General features: G+C 43.1%; 1 protein-coding gene across 3 annotated transcripts in view; it reads left to right on the top strand.

The window, feature by feature from the left end:
• The window catches only part of ZBTB20 (zinc finger and BTB domain containing 20), an 891,896-nt gene that overhangs the window by 855,160 nt on the left and 11,703 nt on the right, over positions 1-25,033 (top strand). For all 3 annotated transcript variants that reach the window (XM_062208447.1, XM_062208455.1, XM_062208465.1), the window contains one exon: positions 22,135-23,739. In XM_062208447.1, coding sequence (XP_062064431.1) covers positions 22,135-23,739 — 1,605 coding nt within the window. The remainder of the gene's footprint in view (positions 1-22,134; positions 23,740-25,033) is intronic.

The following is a 25,033-nucleotide window of genomic DNA, read 5'->3' as shown; positions in this document are numbered from 1 at the left end:
TGGGAGGGATGGCAGCAGCCAGGCTTCACAGATTTTGTGGGTGAGGATGGACAGGTCTGAGCGAGCTGTTAGGTAAGAGAAGGGACATCATCAAGGATAGCTCCAACATCTGAAAAAGAAGATAGAAAGTAAGCATTCAAGGAGTAAAATACAGTTTCCATTTTATAGAATGCTGAGTATGAAATACCAGGGGTATTTCCAGTGGAGACAAACTAACATTGGATTATAATTAGGGAACTAGGATACAGCAGAAATATTTGGTCCTAGGACTAGCAAACACTTTAGCCAAGAGCCATTCTTTAAGCTGTAACTGTGGAGTAAACATAGAAGAAAACTTTACTGAGAGAAAAAAGGAAAAGAGACCCTTGAGGTAGGTTTATGTTGAGTGATAAGAAAATAAATGAGGAACCATTAAAAGAGGAAAAGAAAAGAGATGGCCGGCACCGTGGCTCACTAGGCTAATCCTCCGCCTGCGGCGCCAGCACCCCAGATTCTAGTCCCAGTTGAAGCGTCGGATTCTGTCCCGGTTGCTCCTCTTCCAGTCCAGCTCTCTGCTGTGGCCCGGGAAGGCAGTGGAGGATGGCCCAAGTGCTTGGGCCCTGCACCCGCATGGGAGACCAGGAGGAAGCACCTGGCTCCTAGCTTCAGATCGGCATGGCGCGCTGGCTATAGCGGCCATTTGGGGAGTGAACCAACGGAGGGAAGACCTTTCTCTCTCTCTCTCTCACTGTCTAACTCAGCCTGTCAAAAAAAAAAAAAAAAAAAAGGATCTGAGGCCGGCGCCGTGGCTTAACAGGCTAATCCTCCGCCTTGCGGCGCCGGCACACCGGGTTCTGGTCCCGGTTGGGGCGCCGGACTCTGTCCCGGTTGCCCCTCTTCCAGGCCAGCTCTCTGCTGTGGCCCAGGAAGGCAGTGGAGGATGGCCCAAGTGCTTGGGCCCTGCACCCGCGGGGGAGACCAGGAGAGGCACCTGGCTCCTGGCTTCGGATTAGCGAGATACGCCGTCCGTAGCGGCCATTGGAGGGTGAACCAACGGCAAAAAGGGGGACCTTCCTCTCTGTCTCTCTCTCACTGTCCACTCTGCCTGTCAAAAACACACACACACACACACACACACAAAAGGATCTGAGTTAGGAGGACAACCAAGATGGTCCAGAGAGACCCTCCAAGAGGGGATGGGTGAGCCGTGTCAAGTGCTGCAGACACCAGGGACAGAGAGTGGAGAGATTAGTGAGGCTTTGGCATTGGTAGTGTCCTGACAGCCGTCAAAAAAGCAGATTCAGTTGCATCATAGAAAAGCACCATAAAGAGGCCTTGGGGCACACGGAGGGGAAAGCGACAATTACAAACAGCTTTTATAAAGGAGTGAAATGGTTTTAAAAGAAATCATAGGTAACTTGAATTTGGGGTATAAGGTATTTTTATGATACAATGAGCTCCAAGCCCATTTACAGAGTGAGAAGTGAAAGCTAGTGTTAAGGAAGACCCTGCAATTCAACAGACAGGGTGAGAAGGAACCAGATCTCCATTGTGCAGGGTGACTGGATGATAAACCTATGTAAAAGAAATTTGAAGGCATTACTCATGCCCAGTGACTCAGTTCTATTAGTTCTTTCTCTATTTCTTCCCAACATTACTTTCTCTTCATTTTAGCCGATATGAAATAATGGTTTACAAGTATTGGTTTCATGTCTTCTTCCATAACTTCATAAATATGTACTCAGTTTCTTATTCTCAATAATCTGTGACCATTAAGCAGAGAGCAGACATCACATATTTTGAGCACTTAAATTTTCTAATAATTTGTAAGACAAGTTACTTCAAAGCATGATCCTTTTCAGAAAGCCACATTCTGTGAATTTCTTTCATGATGGGCCCAGGTCAAGCAGCCTTGAAGTTAATAATAACCAATAGTAATAGCCTTGTAGTTAATGATAACCAATCTATTTGTTGTTCTCATATCTTCCTTCATTGCCACAAAATAGCCTCAAGTTCATTATTTGTGGCATTTTTAAAGTCATTTACTTGCTTATTTATTTATTTAAATTATTTACTTGCTTTCTGTGATGGTTAAAGGTATTCCAAAGGCCACTGCCACCTGGACTCACAGTATCTGATATTACTTCTGCTTACGGTCATCTGGAACCAACTAAATCAAATGTTACTTTGCCCTTCTATTAAATTACCTGTACAACCAAATGAGGAAATAATGTTATCACTACTGGAAATTACATAAGCAACCACATGGGAGAATTTTGAACATAGCTCTTTATAATTTCACAAGGAAAAATGGATTCATAGTTGATGTCTGAGTTGAGACCTTGAAGAGATCTTTCCTTTTTTCTCCAGTCCCAAAGAAGAGTTTCTTCTGACTCTTTATTTTGCTCCATGTTATCAGTTTTTTACCTGTGTTTTATTCAATGTTGGACCAGGCCATTCAGAAACTTGAAGAAAAATTGGTATTCATATAGGCACAGGGATAACTAACAAGGAGGAGCTGAGTTCACCAGCCCCTCCCTGCAGCCCTGCCTGAACCAAATGAAACTCCCTGCCCCTTTCCATGCAGTGGAAAGCTGTGGCTTCCATGGTTTTACCACTTGGCTTAAAATACCAACATGGCTGCAGGCTGCAGGCTGTATCTTCATGATGACTTGTAGCTCAACATAAGGTCATTATAAAATGACCATGTCTGACACTCCCACTCCCATCATGAACCTGACACCATGACACTTCCAAGGTTTCAAAGAAGGCAAGGAAGTAGTGGTATTTAACTCCCTCTCCAAACCTTACCCCCTTTGAATAGTCAATTAAAGCCCTCTGCACATACCAATCCCTATGCCTTCAGTTTGTATAAAAGGATGGCCCCAAACCTTGCTGAACCTGCACAGCTCTCTCTTAAGCATGCTGTCACTCCTTCTTTAGTGTGCACTTTTGCTCTGCATGCAAATATTGCCTCTCTGCTGAGCTTTACCTATGTCTCATCTTTAAATTCCTTCTTGGAATTGGAAACAAAAGTTTGAACCCAGCCATCCCATGATATCATGGCACACAGAATATTACTTGAAGAATTTCAAAATACAATAAATTAATGTCGTCATTCATTCAGGTATAATCACTTCCTTCCTTGTAGCATTGCTTCCTGTCTCTTTGCCTCATTTCTTAACCAGGTATTTGGATATACAGTAGGCGATGGAAGAAAGGAACATATAAATTTGAGCTACAAAGCATAGCATTATGACTCAAGGAAAAAAAAATCTGAGGATTCTTAGAAGTTCAGTCCAAGACCTTGTTTTTTAAGATTTATGTATTTCATTTGAAAGAGTTACACAGAGAGAGAAGGAGAGGCAGAGAGAGAGAGGTCTTTAATCTGCTGGTTCACTCCCCAATTGGCCACAATAGCCAGAGCTGCGCTGATCTGAAGCCAGGAGCCAGGAGCTTCTTCCGGGTCTCCCACACAGTGCAGGGGCTCAGGGAGTTGGGCCGTCTTCTACTACTTTCTCAGGCCATAGCAGAGAGCTGGATCAGAGGTGGAGCAGCCAAGACTTGAACCGGTGCCCATATGGGATACTGGCACTGCAAGCATGCCACAGTGCCGGCCCCAAGTCCAGGGACTTAAGACACTCCATAGCTGCCTGTCCTTTCCTCAGGGAAATACTGTGGGTCTTCGCTATGATGATCTGTGTATTTTTCCCCATTTTGAGGAAACCTTTAGAAATCTGGCCTATTCCACTTTATCTCTAACCTAGATGTTCCAGAGCAGTGACTGAATGTGGGAACTCCTGAAGTGAACTACGTAACCCTGGGTTAACTGCTGGGCTGCCCTCTCAGGTGGGCATGGTTGCTTTGGACAATGAGACAGGCAGAGGAGTTAAGCCACTGTGCTTAAGAGCAGGAGCTTTAGACCTGTATTTGACCGTGCACTCCACCAGTACCATGACTGGGCCTCCCTCTTGGAGTCTGCAGACTTCCTGAGAAGATAGGCATGTACATACTGACACCTATGTGTGTGCTGTCCTGGGCCACAGGTGTAGAGCTTCTGATTGCTTGGGGTCAGAGAACTAAAGAGGAAGGAAAGAGCTGCTTCCCCAGAACCTACCCCAGTCAGAAGCTGTATCCTCAAATTCCCCAAAGTGAGCTAAGAAGCAAGCAAGAGAGGTCCCATGTGGAAATCCAAATGCAGAATTATTATGCCCTCTCAGCTTCCTCCAATAGCCCTGCAGGGCAGGGGCAGGTAGAATAGCAGACTTTTAAGGTTACTTATTTCTTGAGCGCATTGATAATGAACTAACATGTGGACCATATATCGTCCAGAAAATGTTTTCTCACCCCCATGATCTAGTTATTTGTTCTTTTTTAACATGAACTTCAGCCTGTGAATGCGTTTTATGTGCCTTTAATTAGCTTCCCATGCTTCCATTTGCTCATCTGCATAACGAGAACAAGAATAGTGTCTATCTCCTAGGATTATTATGAGGATCAGAGGGAAAACTACATGTAAAGCCCCTAAAACAGCACCAGATCAGCAGCCAGCACTCAGTGAATTTGAGCATCAGCTACAGTTTCTGTGCTTTAAATGATGAAGCAAATACAGACTAAAACTGAGGCAACAGAAATGGCAGTTGTAGCAGGTGCTCCATGCTGCCCCTGAGAACGACTGAGACGCACAAGCCCTCCAGCAGGAGGAGGAAGGCCCATGCACAAAGGTTGCCCTCTTCACTGCAGGGAGAGGCCACGCCCTGCTTCTTGTGCCTTCTTGGATTCAGGCCTGGCTGGATTGAGAGGCCTCTCTATTGTCTTCTTACCTTTACAGGTCCCCTATTTGTTTTCTTTTTTCCTTAAAGTGAAAGAGGACTGACATTTAGTAAGCATCCTCTCTGTGTCAAATGCATTATCTTGTATAATTTGTACAGAACGCACCATTGTACAGATAAGGAAACCAGGGCTCTAAGAAGTTAAAAGACAAAAAAAAAAAAAGACTTTCTGAAAATTTGCTTCCTCATATAGGGAAGGTTTAACACTATTGTATTAATACTTATATTAATTATTAATTATTGTATTAATAATAGTATATATTACTACTATTGTATTTAATGCTATTGTATTAATTGTGAAATTCCTCCTTGTCCTGCCATGCATTCTAACCAATAAGATCTGTACTTGACCGTACATTATGAGGACTGGATTTTGCACTATCACAATTTCAGGTTGCGCTGTAGAATCTGTATGCATCCCCTACACACACCCTTAGAGGAGCCACTTTCCAGCCCCAATACCCAAGGGGAACAAAACATCAGGTCCTTAAAATGGGCAAACTGCTGTGCTGCCACATCTGAGAGCCTTTTGGAAGAGAAGTGCAAGTAAAGAAATGCACCTTTTCTCTTTTTCAAAGACTGTCTGCCTGATGACTGCAGAGTATTTTGCAATAATTCAAAATGCAGGGAAAGCTAGAAGAGTAAATGTGTTTCACTGCAGAGGACGATTGCCCTTAACCACTCAGCTCACTTCCCTTCTTCCATTCCCAAGCAGTTGGTAGTAGTTGGGGCACAAAATGTAGTATTCAGAAACTCAGCGAGACTTGTTGGCTCATTGTACTGAGTGAGCTTTTCCTGTCCCACAGTGCCCTCTTAGTTTTTCGTAAAGTGTGGAGACAATTTTGGACAGTTGCTTCTCTTAACTCATAAGCACTTTTGCTGCTGAGTATAGAATTCCAGACACACGTGGGTATGGAACTTGATCTAGATGTCTCCTAGTAATGCTTGCAGATCGAAAGCCAAACAAGACCGTGCACAAGTCTGTATAAATCCCGAGTCAGAGCTTTAAAATAATAACTGACTGAGTCATGATTTCTGCATCTCACATGCAGTGTTCTTCAAATCACATGTTGAGGGCTAATCAGCAGAATCCCAAGACGCAAATTAGACAGTACAATATTTACAGAGAAAGTACATGTGTAGCTTGAAAAGTAACCATCCTCAGGGTTACAGTCTGCCTCCGTCCCCAAAATGGTAGCAATTGCAATCTGAACTCTCAACATTGTAGCCAAGAGAGGACTGAATGTGAGTCTAACAGAAAGAGACAGACTTAAAAATCAGAACTTCTTGTGAAAGAGGTCTGGACGTTCAAGAAATGTTTGAGAAAGGTTCTGAAGAACTACCAGGTAAGCTTGGATTATTCTTGTTCTCAAATAACATTTTAGCAGATTTAATAATTAATTGCTTATTTGGGCCAGGCAGAAGCATTTGTGAAGGCAGGAATCCTGTGTTATCTTGTCTACTGCTGAATCCTTTGCATCCATCCGGCAAAGTGCTTAGCCATCACAAAGCTCATGGAGTGAGTGAGTGTGGTGGGGAGAACTGAGCGAAAGTAGAGGTAGAGGGCACCTTGTGGGCATTTTGCATATTTGAGAAAATGCAGGTCCTGAACTTTTTACCTGATTATTTGGGTTTTCCTTCGACAGATCTACAAAGCAACGCACAGCAGATACCCTGTAGTTTTTATGCTGGGGGAATAGAATCGCTTTCTGGTGGATGTGGGCTGCTGCATGTTTTGATTCTAATAGCAATATGGCAGGGTTAAGGTCAACTTTGTAGTATAATCTGGCGCCTGTTCTTGATAGATAGCATGGAAATAGATCATTATTTTCAAGATGCTCAAACAGACGATTAGGCGAATGCTCCAGCAAACCTTGTAACAACAAGACAAGGTTTCCTCGCCGCCTCTCCCATGATGGCGTCTTCTGCATCCCCTCACCCACCTCCCCACTGCCTCCTTTTCCAGGTTTAATCTTCGCCTAGGGAATATAGCATGTGACTAGCAGTTAGCAAGGAGACTGTTCTTGAGAAATTCACCCCCTGCACACAGTGCTCCCGAGCTCTCGTGGGAATGGCATGGTTTGATCAGCAGCAGGGAGTGCTGGCCCAGGGAAACAAGAGCTTGGCGTCAAATCTTAGCGCCCTCCATTTGGAAGGGGCCCCAAGAAAGTTGCCTCATGCGCACCCTCCCTCAGCTAGATGGACAGTATAAGGAAGTGTAGAAAACAAATTCCTGGCTGAATGCATGGAGGATTGAATGAATGAGCTGAGTTCACTCCTCCGGAAGTCCCCACCGTCTCAGGAATGGAAAGGCTGCCTTTGAAGTCTGGATCGCAAGATTTTGCGTATGCTCAGCTTTGGGGTCCGGTTGCCCTCTGCTGTCAGTTGTCAGTTTGTAGGTCTTAAGGTAATGTGGAGGTGGTCAGGAGGAGGCCTGCAGGGAAGAGAAGAGGCACTGAAAATGAGCTGAGGATCGGCTTTGTGTAGGTTTCAGAACCTCAGTGCTGTGCTTGAAGAACAAAATCCCAGTGTGTCTGCAGCCCTACCAGGCGCCTGCACATCAGATAAGACCTGTGCTGTGTGGTGTGCAGCTGCGGAGCCTCGAGAAGTTCTAACGGTGAAATCGGAGCAAACTGAGGCAAGCCAAGAGGGAAAGGCTTGGGGTAAAACACCATCAGGAGGCTCTCAAGATATGTGGCTTCAGGGTTACAGTGGTTCAAAAATGAATCTACTAATTGAAGAGTGGGAAAATACTCTTAATTCTCAGGAGCTGAAAAATCTTCAGAAGAAATGAGATACTTTGCCAGACACTCCCCGGTACATTGTGATCCTTTAATACAATCTCAGGGTGAAAGTGACCTGGCTATTGTGCATTGTTGCGGATTAAATGGATGATTATGAGTTACAGATTGCTATAGTAGAGGCATGGGTGGGTGGTCCTTACAAACAGAAAAGGCTTTTAAGCAAAGCCAATAAGACTGGAAGGCAGTGAATAGCTCAAGGAGCTTCCTCATTTCCCTGATATTATCTGTATGAATTGTTGGTTATGGCACACAATCATGCTGATAATTTATGTACCGAAATGACACGCCAGAGAATAATAACTAAGCTGGGGATGTACACTAGTGAAAAAAAAATGATTGTAGTCCAACTTTACTCTTGCAAAAGGTTAGTTAGGTGGTTAAGTGTGACATTTGAAGGCAAATTTATGGCTGTTATTTATTCAATACTAGTTCTTTATCTCAAGTTTGAAAAATTTTGCAAGGTAGGGAGGCAGAAATCCTTGAGCAAGGAAAGACTCTCATCAGAGATGTATATAAGTATAAATTTAGAGGCAGTGACAGTCCTAGACAGCAGGAAAATCACTGGAGGGAACACACAGTGGTTGCTGAGCAGTGTGTCTCCCTCGGTGCCTTGGTGTGGCAAAAACAGTAAATGCTTGTTGTTTATAAGAGCTGTGGCCTTCACTGTTGTCTCCCGTCGGGGACAAGTTAGCCTCAACTGTGACCCAACCGCAATTAGAAAATTAGTAATGTATTAAATCCATCTCATGTCGTTTCTCTTCCTGTAGCCCTGTGTGCCTCTGCTTTCTGTCGGATTTGTCCCTACAGCATCCCCGTGAGGCTGAAGCAGCTTTAACAGGGGGCTAACTAGTCAGAAGGGTTAAATTCATTCCTTGTCTTTATGTGAAATAATTGATTATCCTTAAACTGACCCATCTTATTGTACCATTTTTCACATTATTTCAGGTTTCCCAGGCAAAGGACATATTTTATCTTTCTCATTATTATTTTTAATTGGTTTTCAGAAAACTTGAGATAAAAACAGATTCTAACAAATATCCCAAGGAGATATTTGGTGTTCTCTTTTCTTTCGAGAATAGATTAAGACCTTCTCTGCTCCTCTCTTCTGCCTCTCCCTCTCTCGGCAGATAGTCAAAATCCCATGCCAATTTTCAAATGAATAAGGGCTCATTCTAATAGCTGGATCACAGTCCCTCTATTGAGGACACAGCCTTTTCAGTTCATGTCTGGACCCTCAATAAGTTACTTTTGGTTACAAACTCTAACAGTTTTGTCTGAAGGTTTTTAAACAGTACTAATATATAACTGGTTGTGAGTTCAGCAATAAATGGATGCAGTATGTGAAAGGCCAAAGAGAAAACCAGTGTCTTTCCACGTCTCTAGTGACCTGCACTAAATATTGCATATTTACTTTGTAAATGAGGACACCCAGTGGCCACTGAGTGAAAATATTCTGACAACACAAATATAAATACCCGTTATCACACTGATTGATGCATATCTCTGTAACATCTGTTGCCATGTGAGGTCCAGCTTCCCCAAATTATGCAAGAATGATGGCAGTTTGGTCATCTTTTCTCACTTAGGATTACAAAGTGTGGCTTGGCTTTTGATTTGTCTGAATTCTCAGCACATTTGAAGAGACCCGTGGAGCTCTGTATTGGGGTAAATGGAATCAGAGGGATGGGGACAGTATAGTGCATATCTGCAATCAGAAACAAATGAGTGTAGTTTGTGGGAAATGGTGAAAACATAAAAAACCAATTGCCTTAGACCTTAAATTCAAATTGAAAATACAACATTGGCTATTTACTAATGACAGGGGGTAGGGGTAATATAGGACAAGAAGGAGAGCATTATCCAGAAATTCAGGGATTGGAAAGACCTCCCTGGCATCAGGATGCACAGCCATACTTCAGGAAAAATACAAGGGGACTTCAAAAAGTTTGTGGGAAAATGAAATTAAAAGGTAAATTATTTTGCTGGAAAAGAAAAATGCTGAAATCCACACATACAAGTGGTATTCAAAAAGTTTATGTAACATATGTATTTTGAAAAAATGATGCATGAATTTCAAAGCTTTTCGCAGCAAAATAAACTGACCTTTTAACTCCATGTTTCCACATACTGTTTATAAAGTATCCTCAAATGCACGCTGAGGTTTTCTCTAATTATAAACATGAAGATGCAGAGTTGACCCACCAACTGTTCTTTTGTTTTTCCCATGATCCTTTTATTAAAGGTATACAAGCCTCATGCATTTCACAAATACAACTTTAGGGGCATAGTGATTCTTCCCATCATACCCACCCTCCCACCCATACTCCCATTCCTCTTTCTCCTCCTTCTCCTATTCCCATTCTTATTTTTTACTAAGATTTATTTTCAATTAACTTTATATACATAAGATTAACTCTATACTAAGTAAAGATTTCAACAAATAGTATGAAAAAAAAAAAACTGTTCCTCAACAATCAAGACAAGGGCTGCTCAGTTATCACATCTCAAAATGTCAACTTCACTTCTATAGATTGCCTTTTAGGTGCTCTATTAGTTACCACAGATCAAGGAGAACATATGGTATTTGTCCTTTTTGGACTGGCTTATTTCACTAAGTATAATGTTTTTCAGTTGCATCTATTTTGTTGCAAATGACAGGATTTCTTTTTTTTTTTTTACCTCCGTGTAGTATTCCATTGTGTACATATCCCATAATTTCATTATTCAGTCTTCAGTTGATGGACATTTTTGGGTTGATTCCATACCTTAGCTATTGTGAATCAAGCTGTAATAAACATGGGGGTACAGATAACTCTTTCATATGCTGATTTCTTTGGGTTCAGGTACATTCTCAGGATGGCTGGATCATATGGTAGGTCTATATTCTGATTTCTGAGGTATCTCCATACCATCTTCCACATTGGCTATACCAATTGACATTCCCCCACCAACTGTTCTGACAGGACCTATGAACTGTAAAGAAATATGCCTGGTATCATGAGGATCCAATTATACATATTTGTTGTTACAGTTACAGTTATTACAAGGTCACTGACTAATCTTCAGGAGACTGAGAGCCTTATAGAAATAGGACAAGCGAAAAAGAAGAAAGGAATGGAGACAGTTATGTGGTTCACATTTATTCCTCAACATTCAGATACAAGAAAAATTTCCTTAGTGTTCTAAAAAAAAGTAAACCCAAGACCCCTGTCAACCAAGTTAGCAAGAAATGCAGTCAAGTCTTAGGACTCCTTCTGCTCCTGAAACTTTTACAAGATTCATGAAATCGAGGGAGAGTTTTAGATCTCCGTCCCTTGACAGTGATTGACTACCTCACAAAGGTGCCACTGAGCCCATTTCCGGGGTAGGAAACTTTTTTTCTGCCAAGGGTCACTTGGGCATTTATAACATTATTTGCAAGCCACACAAAATTGTCAACTTAAAATTTATCCTGCTGTGGATTTATTGAATTGTGAGCCTTTCCTGTGGTTGGTTGCCTTGGCAGGGCCAGACCAAATGATTTTGTGTGCCTTACATGGCCCATGGGCAGAATGTTCCCCACCCCTGGCCTAGTCCTTCCAACTGTGAGGCTCTCCCAGGTTACTTGAGTTTATAGCTGCCCTTCACAGTGATCCTCAACAACTCACTGACCGTGAGCCCCAGACCCCGGATGATCACTATTGCTCCCCAGGCAATGCTACTTTGTGATCATCTCCACAAGTGTGCACAGCAGTTCCTGCAAATGCAGTTCTGTACACCTACAACCTTGGCAGCTTCCCCATCTGTTTCTTTCCCCTGTAATGCTACCTCAGTCTGACTCCAAGCACCAGCCTCCCACTCTTCACCCAGAAAGGGCCCAAATTAATTTCCTTCTGGGGACCTACTTTAGGAAAAAAAAATCATTTACTTTGGAGATTCTTTTAGGACTTAATGGACTCTGAAACCACAGCTCCCCTGGGCAAGGAGCTCCTGAGTGTATCCAAAGATTGGCCTTTCTTACCTACAAGTAGAGGAAGGGGGAGTTAATTTTATTACCATACTTTACTAATCCGGTAGGAACAAATCACAGATTGATGTCTCAGTTTATTACCTCTCCAACCACTAGAAAGCAAGAAAAGAGAACCCAGAATGGACTCTGGTCAGCATAGAACACTTCATTGAGGAGGAAGAGCTTTGAACAAAGTTCATGAAGGGCACATAAGATTTGGTGAAAAAATGTGACAAAGCACAATGGTTTCAGAACTCAGGACAGACTCAGCATACAAGACTTAAGAATGAATGTCAGATATATACAGGATGGCAATATGAGCAGCCTCTTGGATTAACACAGTGATTTTATTTTGGGGAAAACTGAGAAAATCAAATCAAATCTGTGACGTGAAATCAGATAATCAGAGGACAGAGCAAAATATCTTTTTCTCTATAATGTACAACTAATAAATTTTACATAGGAGTATAGAAAGAATGTAAGAGGAATAAAATACCTTACTGTTGCTTAGAAAAAGTATGAAGTATGCCTTTTCCTTCTCTTACATACCAGTGTCTCGCAGGAGTTTGAATTCTATATGACAATATCTGTTTAGAATCTTCTTCATTTCATCATGAGACAAAAGGAACATACATCTTAATGTTTTTAAAATAATTCCTATGCCTGGTTTTATAACAGATTGCCCTAGGTGAGCAGATGGGTTTCAGCGACGCTCTTAAATTGGCCCACAAAAGTCTCCTTGGTGCTTCCAGCAAAATAGATTTACCTTTTCACTTGGCTTTTCCTTGTTGTTCCAGATAGAGGCTTTTATTCTTCACCAAAGCAATCTATCATTGCACAAGTCCATACTCCCCATAGAAAAATCTATGACTTCCTCTTGACAACAAACACAATTATGCTTGAAAACCAGTTATCTTAGGAGTGACTTTGGGGTGTGGAGGGGAGGGAGACCCAAGTGAAAAGAACATTTAACCATGAATGAACCTTCTTCTCCTTCTTCTCCCTCTTCCTTCTTCTTCTCCCTCTTCCTTCTTCTTCTTCCTTCTTCTTTCTTCTTCTTCTTCTTCTTCTTCTTCTTCTTCTTCTTCTTCTTCTTCTTCTTCTTCTTCTTCTTCTTCTTCTTCTTCTTCTTCCTCCTCCTCCTCCTCCTCCTCCTCCTTCTTCTTTCTTCTTCTTCTTCTTCTTCTTCTTCTTCTTCTTCTTCTTCTTCTTCTTCTTCTTCTTCTTCTTCTTCTTTCTTCTTCTTCTTCTTCTTCTTCTTCTTCTTCTTCTTCTTCTTCTTCTTCTTCTTCTCATTGAAAGGCAATTTCAGACAGGCAGAGGTGGGGGTGGTGATGATAGTGGTCTTCTATCTGCAGGTTCACTCCCCAAATGGCCACAGCAACTGAAGCTGGGCCAATCCAGAGCCAGGAGCAGAGCTTCTTCCCAGTCTCCCACACGAGTGCAGGAGCCCAAGGACATGGGCCATCTTCTACTGTTTTCAAGGCCGTAGCAGAGAGCAGGATTGGAAGTGGAGCAGCCAGGACCTGAAACAGCATCCACATGGGATGCCAGCACTGCCTGCAGCGGCTTTACCCACCACGCCACAGCGCCAGCTTCTGAATAATTTCATAATACTGTAGCAACAGAGGGCTAAAGCAGTTCTGTGGTTTGACAATTTTAATTAGAAAACTTTTTTTAAAATAATATCATGGGGTTCTTTTTTCTCACATATTGAAGTCCAGATAAAAATTTCCCCAAAGTCAAAACATATTTTTTAAAGATTTTATTCTTTATTTATTTGAAAGCCAGAGTCAGAGGGAGAAAAAGAGGGAGAGAGAGATATCCTCCATCTACTGATTTACTCCCCACACGGCCACAACGGCCAGAGGTAGGTCAGTATGAAGCTAGGAGCCTGGAGCTTCTTCCAGGTCTCCCATATGAATGCAGTGGCCTAAGCACTTGCACCATCTTCTGCTGCTTTCCCAGGTGAATTAGCAGGGAGCCGGATTGAAGTGGGACAGCTGGATCTCGAACCAGTGTCAATATGGGATGCTGCACTGCAGGAGGCAGCTTAACCCGACAACAGAACTGCCCCCCCCCCAAAGTCATAATATTAATTTCTTACCTAACTTTAACTCATTTCTGGTTGATGACATTTTTCCAAAGGAATACTATTTCTGAAAACCGCACCAGATCTCTAAGCTCACAAACATTGAAAATTTGTTTTTCTTGTAAAATAAGTAATTGTTGATATAAAAATCAAAGAACAGATGAGTAAGTAAGAAGATGATGGTTTCTATGTAATAACTTTTTAAATTTATATTTTAAGCAAATTAAAAGACATAACTTATTAACCATACGTTTGAATATATAAATCCTTCTTTAAGGCCTATCCAGAGCTGAGTTCAACCTGTATAACTTTGAATTTAAGTAGACTTTTTTGTTCATTTTTGTATCCCACCCAGAGGTATAGCATCTCTGTATTTTTCTTCCCCAGATTTAGTGAACAAAGGAAAAGGTTATAATAGGGCAGCAGCTAAATTTGTAAGGGAAGAGCTTTAGAGAAAAAAAAGAAAAAAACTCCTAAAAGGTATCTCAAAAGGTTTACAATAAAAGAAGATTTAAAGGCATCAACCTCAGGTTTCATTGACTTTTCTCCTTAGTCCCAGCGAGTCTTCCCTCCTCAAGAAGCCATTTCATTTCAACTTTGGAATGAGAGTCTAGGTATCTTTCAGGATGTTGTGTGCAATTATCCATCCAATGCCTTTGTTCACCTTGTTAACACTCAGCTTTCACAAGCTGTATGATAAGAGAGTAAATTTCAGAGTTTTATTGCAGTGGAACCAGATACTCAAGGTATAGACATTCATAGAGTATGTAGCTTAACAAAACCTCAAACGGAAGTTTTAAATTATGTATAGAATTTATTTCATAAAGTTAATGTTCATTACCTTTTGATTAATTGCTTTGATTACACCCTCACTTCATAACTGAAGGGATTAAGTTGGTATAAAAGAATATTAAATTACCAGTAAATATGTGGGGAATATATTTGTATGTAACTATTAAAAAGAAATCAGATGAGAGGTAAAATAAGGAATTGACAGTAGAATGAGGGTAGGAAATTTTTACCTAGCAAAGCATACCATGAGGACCTTCATAGTTGCTAAAGCATAGCCTGAATTTTTATTCTGAGCTCCCTAATAAACAGAACCAAGAGGGAAAAATTATCAATTATGAATTATCAATTATGGATAATTATAATGATGAATTATCAGTTTGGTATTGCTGAGCACTGAAATCTGGAAGAAGTTGATTGATTATATGTTTTAAATATCAAAGGTCCTTTTTGATAAATTTCTTCCATTGTTTTAAATTCTAATTCATCTAAGAATCCTTCTAGGTATTCTCAGTGAATGTTTCACTAGTGAGTTGCTGAAATTTTAGGTGATCCCCAAACCAACTTTGTCCATAAGTGAGTTGTAATTAGAATTTTAGACGTGTGGTCAGTCATGTCCTCATCCTTTCTTAGAGATCACAGCCTACTTAACTTGAAATTGGACAAACTGGGGCCAGCGCTGTGCTGTAAGGGGTAAAGCCACCATCTGCAGTGCCAGCATCCCATATGGTCATCGGTTCAAGTCCCGGCTATTCCTCTTCCAATCCAGCTCTCTGCTATGCCCTGAGAAAGCAGTGGAAGATGGCCCAAGTCCTTGGGTCCCTGCACTCATGTGGGAGACCTTCAAGAAGCTGCTGGCTCCTGGCTTTGGATCAGCCCAGCTCCAGCTGTTGTGTTCATTTGAGGAGTGAAACAGCGGATGGAAGACCAGACCTTTCCCTGTCTCTCTGCCTCTGCCATTCTGTAACTCTGCCTTTCAAATAAATAAGTAAATCAGAAAGAAGGAAGGGAGGAAGGGAGGGAGGGAGGGGAAGAAAGAAAAGAAAGAAAGGAATTGCACAAACCAAAAGCTTGGCATAACCCAGGGAAAAAGAGTTCCAGATCCAAGTGGAAAGGCTTCCCTAGAATTATTTCTTCCTTTGGACCTGAAAATCCTTTTAGTAAAATAACTCTCTTCTCTGTCTTCAGATAAAATGAACACTTCTTCCTTTTTGGTAAAGAGAGAAAAAGGAAGTCAGGAATAGAGGAAAAGTCCAGATTTGGAGATAGGCCTGAGCATCATGGGGCAAATGCTTTCCTTCCATCCTTAAGCTTGGTAAAGTTGAAGGATATAATAGCTGGAAGGAAGGGAGGAAGGGAGAAATAAAGAGAAAAAGGCCTGCTACCTGTCAGAGGTACTACAGAGCTTCCAGTGGACTACAGGCACATGTTGAACTTGTATTTATTTTTTTATTCAAACTATACCACATTATCTCATTTTTAACAATCAAAAAAGTTAAAGGGTATTTCCTAATTCTTGCATGGATTTGTATTAATTGTCAAAGAGGATCTACTGTGATAAAAACTTGATCCAAACCAAATCTTGCTGAATAGCGTTAGCTCCAATAGTCAATAAGTGAACCACATGGCTCTGTCATAATCCTCCAGATTGTAGCTGGTGTCAGCACCTCATTACCTATGTCTTACTTTTCCCTTTCCATCTTTTGTTGTAAATCACTCTCTTCTGAAAAGTAGCCTTTATCATTTTGGCTAAGATTATTTTTATTATATGAAATAGTATCAGTTCAGCAGCCATGATGATGCATCAGATGTAATCATGTAAGTTGCATCAGTTACAGAGGCTTTGATTATTGAAAGTTTTAAGAGCAACTTAAAGACAGATATTTGAATCTCAATTCGCAAGTCTTCATCTGGGAGAACACAGACCTCTTTGAGATTCTAGTGAAAGCTCATGTCCTTATCCCAATGAAGTGTAAATATGTACATTCATGATAGCTGTAGGTACCCCCTAAAATTAAGGACTTTTAAATGCTTAAAATATTCTCGAGAAATTTTCCATGAATGAATAAAAATTTAAATAATAAAACCCAGCTACCATGTTGAGATCATAAGTAGAATGGTGTTGTAAACATCTTAAACAAGTTAGTAAATTTACTCTTTGTCTAGCTAAAATAATTAACAGTGACTATCAAAGCAGTCAGGTAGTCTCTGACTTTCTTGGTAGCACAATGCTGCAAATATCCTTGAAAGTCAAATTTTCCAAAATTGAACCACTGACTTATGTTTAATAAGAAGAATTCTATTAACCAATGACTAAAATAAGATGCCGGAATCTTGTGGTTCGTGCACACTGGGCTTAAACAATCCTGAAGACAGAGGAGAACCCTCACTGGGAGGTAACACCCATCTCACCCACGGATGGGTAAGTAAAACTGAAGAACTGCCCTTCCCCAAAGCGGATGACTCAGGATAATGACAGGGGTCTGCTAGGTGTAAACAACCAACGTAAATGGAGATCTTGCTCTGCATGCCACTGTCCAGTGGTACAGATGGTTTCCCTTGTTCTCCCAGCCACCTCCCAATGATTTTGAAGGTGCCACTGAGAGACAATAAAATAGTGCAGGGTTGTTTGCTCTGGGTGGTAAAACGGTAGAGCAAGAAATTTCTAGACCACCTACCATGCAATGCAGTTAATTTTAGAGAGTATGTTCCATGATTATGTCTGATGCATATAACTGAGGTCTTGGCCCTGGCAGAGGATTTGGGAAATAATGGGAGCTGAGTTATCAAATTACATCTCTCCTTTCTCTAGAGACAACCAGGTCTTTGCTAGTGTGACCATGTTGGCAAGCAGAACCAACATGTAATAACTTAAGATCATTGTTCATCTCAGGATATGTGCAAACTCAAGCTCAGCATACTAAGGGGACCAAGATGCACTAAGAAAAATATGAAGTATGAGGCTGGGTGTGGAGGCCTGGTCACCCCTAGCCTCATTTCATGTGCTGACCCACTTACCTCATCTGAACCTAGTGCCCCAGATTGAATGCTCAAGGGGTTTTTGGCTGTACCATTTGACTTAGACTTGTTGATTGGACCAAAATTCATATTAGGTTTAATTTGAGAGCTGGTGTTTCCTCTCAAGTCACAAAGAGACGTCAAATTCCCACCCCCTTCTACGGAACCTTAGCTTTGCACTAGTCTCATTTTATATATCGTTTTGCTCTCCTGACTGGATTTCACACCTAATTAAAAGAGATTGTATTGCCTGCTGTTTCCTTTCTTGTTCATTTTCTCTTGTGAGCAGGCAGCTTTTTATTCTCATGCTAAGTCTTATCCTGGGACCCCCCGCAGCTTAAGGGAAAGGCAGAAGGAGCGTTCCTGCAAAACAAGGAGCCGGGGCCTTCATGCACCTATTTCACCGGGCAGATTTTCCCCTTGGAGACACCCTGCTTTGGCCCCTTCCACACTGTGCTCTCATGGCACACAGTCCCTTAGAATACAGATCACTGTCGGTGGTACAGCTCCACATGTTTCTAGTGAATGCATCATAGGCTGACTCCGTTTCACTCTGGGGAAAGGGAGACAGGTTATTATTTTAAATAAAGAGAGAACTATTTTTTATCACTTTTTCATTTGCTACCAATTCTGTGTTCATACAACTGTGGGATTTTATTTTGGGGTGGGGTGGGGTTAGGAAGGCATCCTCAAATGCACATAATCTATGTAAAAATTGCATGGTTTTGTGAAGTTGAGAAGGTTGGGGTTGGGATTTTTTTTTTTTTTTGAATAGCCCAAATGCCTATTCAGTGCCAATCTAGGAAAGAATGGAGTTAGAATTTTCACACCATTCCTTCGTATACAGTCCGTGAATAACCATCTAATCAAGATTTGTTTTCAACAGGGGACAAATCTTCTACAGTAGAGTATTTCAGATTTATTCCATTGGAATCTATACATTAATGCCCATTGGATGAAAAGGACATGTTCACAAAAGACTGGACTTTGCCTTGCTGTGGCAGAAACTTTTTCCCACTGTATTAGTGTTAAAAATAAAAGAAAGCCTGGGAAAGGAATTGCCTCAGCATTGTGTGCTGGAGGAATGAGGCGTGCTTCAATGGAGAGGCAGGGTCCCCCATTGCATCTGTACCCACATCAGCAAAAACCATTCAGCCTTTTGCAGTTGCTCACTGAGAGATGTTTAAGAATTGTGTGTATAAAAATCCCACTGGGCTGGTCAGGTCAGGTCTGTATATGTGTGCTGGTTTCAGTATGTCTCTGGGATTTTTAATGAAGTTGGTGACAACATCACAGCAGTAATCATAGCTCAGACTCTCTAGCAGATAATCTGATTATTTCTGTCAACTAAGTTTGCAATCCAGATCAGTCGGACAAGCAGATTGGACTTTCCTCATGAAATGGTGTGCATGTGTGCATGAATGTGAACATGTGTGACAGAGTGAGTTTTTAGTGCTGACCATTTCTCATTTCTAAAGCACGCTCTATCATCACTTTCACTGCCTCTACTTTATTGTTTTTTTCCCCTGAGAATTAGTATAATCCTAGATATTTTGTGTTACATAGTGAAAAGAATATCAAGAGGCACAGATTCTAATCCCAAAGCTCACAGGTTCTAATTCCACCCCTGCCATTTGCTAACTAACCTTTGGGCAGGCAATTTAGACACTTTGAGAGCCTCAACTTTGTCTTAGCACAAATAAGAATAAGAAAGAAGGCCTATCCTGAAAACTTAGAGATTGTTGTAAGGAATAAATACAATGTTTCATGTGAAAGAGTTTTATGCACTGCAAAACCCTGCAATGATGTCAATTATTATGATAACTGTAATAGAGCTGCTTCCCAGGATTATCTGGAAGAAGACAACCCTATCATATACATCCCCTCTAGTGATACAGCTATAACTCATGCTATGAGCAAATGTGGTTTAAAGAGTGTTTTCATCTGTGCAGGAAAAAAATCTTAATAAGTTATTCTACTCAGAGACGGTGATTTTATTATAGATATAGCCAGCCTAGGTGCTTATGGGTTTTCTTTATTTTTAAAAAAATTTACTTTGAAATGCAGAGTCCCAGAAAGAGAGAGAGAGGGAGAGACAGAGAGAGATGAGAGAAACAGAGATCATCCATCTACTAGTTCACTCCCCAAATGGCCACAACAGCCAGAGCTGGGCTGGTCTGAAGTCAGGAGCCAGGAGTTTCTTCCAGGTCTCCCACATGCATGCAGGGGCCCTGGAACTCAGGCCATCCTCTGCTGCTTTCCCAGATGCATTAGCAGGGTGCTGGATTAGAAGTGGAGTAGCCAGAACTCAAACTGGCACCCACATGGGCTGCCGACATGGAGGTGGCACCTTTGTCCACTACACCACAGTGCTGGCCCTGACGGTTTTTCTTAAATGAGAGAGACATTGATAATAGTGACACTGTATTTAGGAAACTACATTTTATTGCCAGGACAAGTTGTTTCATTTCTTGCATTGGGCCATTTAAAAGTTATATATGTTTTTTATTTAGATGACTAAGGCAATGTTGAAGCTTCAAGGCCTAGGACACAAAAGCCATGCTAAGTCATGGAAAGGTATAAAAGCAGCTGGAGGAAGTACAGAAGAAACATTTCCATACAGCTCTACAGAAGCTCCTCAAACACCTAAAGACCAGACCTCCTAAGCATATGAGATAGCCATGTGGTCAGAGGGTGGATTCTAAATCCAGACTGCCCGGGGTCAAATGCCAGCTCCCACACCATCTGCATCTGTAGCCTTGAGCAAGTCTCCTCATTTCCCTGGCCTCAGTTTTCTCATCTGTAAACTGAGAATAATAATATGAGGGTACTTCAAAAAGCTTGTAGATAACAGAATTAAAAGATGAAATTATTTTAGTGCAAGAGATTTTTGAAATCCATTCATAGCTTTTTCATAATATGCATTTTTGAAATGAACTTTCTGAAATGCCCTTGTACTACCTGTACCTTCTGGCTGCTATAAGGATTAAATTTTTAAAAATATGCAAACTAGATAGAACAGTGCTTGACATGTGGTGAGCTCTAAAATAATGTTTACTCTTATTACTATCTTGACATATGGGCATGGGGGACTCAGGAAGAACTTGGAATGTGGTCGGCTGACCTGGCCTGGAATATTCCTTCCTGGGTAATAATTGCTGCCTTCCTCTGGTGCCATACTGTGTATTATGACACTTACAGGAGATTTACCATGATTCTTTAATCTTGAGAAAAAAGAGAATTTGTTTTACATAAATGAAAAAGACAGAAACTGTAGCCTAATACAATTTTTAAAAAATTTATTTATTTATTTGAAAGGCAGAGCTACAGAGAGGCAGAGACAGAGAAAGAGAGAGAGGTCTTCCATCCACTGTTTCACTCCCCAAATGGCAGAAACAGCCAGAGAGAGCTGAGCCAATCCAAAGCAGGAGCCAGGAGCAGGGCCCCAAGGACTAGAGCCATCCTCCACTGCCTTCCCAGGCCATAGCAGAGAGCTGGATTGGAAGTGAAGCAGCTAGGACTTGAACTGGTGCCCATATGGGATGCTGGCACTGAGGTGGGAAAATAAGAAAGCCCTAAGACTAGCCATCATTTTCCTCCTAAATCTGGGTCTAAATGTTACCAACATTATCCATTGTCTGCACAGTCTTAGGTAGAGGAATGGCAATGGGTCAGACTATCCATGGTCTCCACACAGCTTCTCCTGGGAGCTGTTGAGGACACCCCGCAGAGCACCCTTTCACTGAGGGTGATCGTATCTCCCCTCTATCCTAATCATTGGCAGCAATGCCCTTCACATTGCAAGTGCCCAGTCTGAGTGTACCCTAGTCTCTCCAAGTCAGCACCGCCAATGCTGACCTTGCCGACAATCTTTCCTTGTACCTTAGAAAGCCCAGAAAGTCATCCATAGCGGGTACTGCAACCCAGGCACATGCTCAGACAGGTTGTCAGAGATGCCAGGAAGAATGGGTAGAGTAAAGAAAGCCTGTGCTGGTCGGTGCCCCTGCAGCTAGGGTTTGTTAGATTCTGCAGCCCGTTCCTCATCTGGAAGCCACAGTGGCAGCTGTTTGGTAGGCCTCTTAGATTGGGTTGAATTTTCCAAGAATTTTCACAAGGTGTAAGTTTTCAAGAACCTAACATTTAAATGGAGAAGGAAGAGTGTTATTTGTTAACTATGAATATTGTCGCTGTCCATGAATGCAATGAGGATTTTCTATTATGTAGTTTCCCAAAGGACCAGGGCTTAGGTCTATCTAAAATGGAGAAACAGTGCGCCATGCCATCAAGTCTGCCATGGGTCTTTCAGTTTGTTGCTGAAGTTGTAGGAATAGCAGAAAGATGTCCCATTTGGCTTTCGTGCCGCTTTGCTTCAATTGACAACCGAGCTGAAGGTCTGGGGGAGTCTCAGCACCCAAAATAGTGGGGGTCCTGAGGCTGTAATTGAAGCAAAATGCAGAACCCTGTCGCTCTAGGCCTTCCCACCTATGGCTTGTGCAGACAGCCTGTCCATCTCCCTGCAGGGAGGATGCTTCTAGGCCCCAGGAGCTTTGTTCACCTGCCACCTAGGCCTTAGGAGCGCAGCCGATCAGCTCTGACCCGTGCCTGTTTTGTGTCTGCCTTGCCAAACTGCAGGTGACATCAGTTGCAAGGGGATGACCGAGCGCATTCACAGCATCAACCTTCACAACTTCAGCAATTCCGTGCTCGAGACCCTCAACGAGCAGCGCAACCGTGGCCACTTCTGTGACGTGACGGTGCGCATCCACGGGAGCATGCTGCGCGCGCACCGCTGCGTGCTGGCGGCCGGCAGCCCCTTTTTCCAGGACAAGCTGCTGCTGGGCTACAGCGACATTGAGATCCCGTCGGTGGTGTCTGTACAGTCGGTGCAAAAGCTCATTGACTTCATGTACAGCGGCGTGCTGCGCGTCTCGCAGTCGGAAGCTCTGCAGATCCTCACGGCCGCCAGCATCCTGCAGATCAAAACCGTCATCGATGAGTGCACGCGCATCGTGTCGCAGAACGTGGGCGATGTGTTCCCGGGGATCCAGGACTCGGGCCAGGACACGCCTCGGGGCACGCCCGAGTCGGGCACTTCGGGCCAGAGCAGCGACACGGAGTCGGGCTACCTGCAGAGCCACCCGCAGCACAGTGTGGACAGGATCTACTCGGCGCTCTATGCCTGCTCCATGCAGAACGGCAGCGGCGAGCGCTCCTTCTACAGCGGTGCCGTGGTCAGCCACCATGAGACTGCGCTTGGCCTGCCCCGAGACCACCACATGGAAGACCCCAGCTGGATCACCCGCATTCATGAGCGCTCGCAGCAGATGGAGCGCTACCTGTCCACCACCCCCGAGACCACGCACTGCCGCAAGCAGCCCCGGCCTGTGCGCATCCAGACCCTGGTGGGCAACATCCACATCAAGCAGGAGATGGAGGACGACTATGACTACTACGGGCAGCCAAGGGTGCAGATCCTGGAGCGCAACGAATCCGAAGAGTGCACAGAAGACACCGACCAGGCCGAGGGCACTGAAAGCGAGCCCAAAGGCGAAAGCTTCGACTCGGGCGTCAGCTCCTCCATTGGCACCGAACCCGACTCCGTAGAGCAGCAGTTTGGGCCCGGAGTCACACGGGATGGCCAGGCCGAGCCGGCCCAACCCGAGCAGGCCACCGAAGCCCCGGCCGAGGGCGGCCCACAGCAGAACCAGCTAGAAACTGGGGCCTCTTCTCCGGAGAGAAGCAACGAGGTGGAGATGGACAACACAGTCATCACAGTCAGCAACAGCTCAGACAAGAGCGTCCTGCAACAGCCTGCGGTCAACACATCCATTGGGCAGCCATTGCCAAGCACCCAGCTCTACTTACGCCAGACAGAAACCCTCACCAGCAACCTGAGGATGCCTCTGACCTTGACCAGCAACACACAGGTCATTGGCACAGCTGGCAACACCTACCTGCCGGCCCTCTTCACGACCCAGCCTGCGGGCAGCGGCCCCAAGCCTTTCCTCTTCAGCCTGCCACAGCCTCTGGCAGGCCAGCAGACCCAGTTTGTGACAGTGTCCCAGCCCGGCCTGTCTACCTTTACTGCACAGCTGCCAGCGCCACAGCCCCTGGCCTCTTCGGCCGGCCACAGCACAGCCAGCGGGCAAGGCGAAAAAAAGCCTTATGAGTGCACTCTCTGCAACAAGACTTTCACCGCCAAACAGAACTACGTCAAGCACATGTTTGTACACACAGGTGAGTGCAGGCGCTGCTGTAGGCCTGGCTGCAGGGTGCAAGGGCGCTTGGAGAGGGAAGGGCAGGACCGGCAGGTGGAAGGGAAGGTTTGGAGCATTCGTTCGGGAGTTAAAGAGACCCCTCCCCCAAAGCCATGAATGTAATTATGGTTCTAGAAGCCACAGCTGCACCCCTTTTATAGCAAAGATGTACCTTCCTCTGACAGACATAAATGACATGAACCTTTGTGGAGAAGGGGTACAGAAGAAAAGACTCAGGGCATCTGACAAAGCCATGGGCAAGTAGTTCAAGGGTAGTATAATGCTCTTCAGCTGTATTGCCTGGGTTTGGACACAGGCTTGGCCTCTACCAAACCTTGTCACCATGGAAGAATTGCTTAACTCTTCTATACTTCAGTTCCCTTACATATCATATAAGCACGCTAGCTGTCATTAGCATTATTGGGATGATTGGGAGGAAGGAACTCTAAGTTTATTCCATTTGGCTTCTTAGGGTAGAAGTGGACCAATGACTAGATCTAAGGAAATTCTTTCAACTAAATAAATGAAAAAAGGTTCCGGACAGACTGCCTCTAAAGGGTGCAAGTCTCTGCAAGGATAAGTAACTCAAGGAGAGAATATGTGGTCATTTTGTAGGAAGCTTAGAGAGGGACATTGGTCAGCGTGGGCCTGAACTCTAGGATTCCAGAGCTAAGCTCTCCTGACTTTCCCACTGATACTTTTTCCCAGTTCCGTAATGAGAACTCCATATGTAAGCCTCCAAATAAGTGACTGCACACATAATGATTTCACATAAATTCTTTTGTACTAGAAAATACCTATTACACTTGTGATCATCATATTTTAAATTCTTAGGAGAGTTGCACTTCTGACAAACCTCTTGTTTCAGAATACTCCCATTAAATGACATGTAATTCTCCAGGGAAAAGTTACTCACTGAAATTCTGGTACATGAAAGCAAATGAATTGCTCAAAACAACCTTGTATCTCAGTAGACCTTGTATCAGCTAGTAGGAACCTAAGAGATGGAACATAAAACAGAAAGTTTAACTTGGGATCTGGAAGAGAAGGAAGGCAACAGATATAGAAAGTAGACACCCAGCATGCAAGTGAACAACTGAAATAGAACCTTATTGAAGATGAGCTTTGCCTTCTTTGCAGTTCAGCTAAAGTCAGCGCATTGTGTAAATCAATGTGTGTGCCTTTATACAAATCAATTGCTCTTAAAGATTATAGCTTTCAAATACCTTCAAATAAAGATAGTGACTCACTACTGAATTTAGGAAGAAAATTAG

The sequence above is a fragment of the Lepus europaeus genome, chromosome 2, assembly GCF_033115175.1.
Source record: "Lepus europaeus isolate LE1 chromosome 2, mLepTim1.pri, whole genome shotgun sequence".
Classification (NCBI taxonomy): Eukaryota; Metazoa; Chordata; class Mammalia; order Lagomorpha; family Leporidae; genus Lepus; species Lepus europaeus.
Note: the sequence above shows the minus strand (reverse complement) of the source record. Positions and strands in the feature narration are given on the sequence as shown.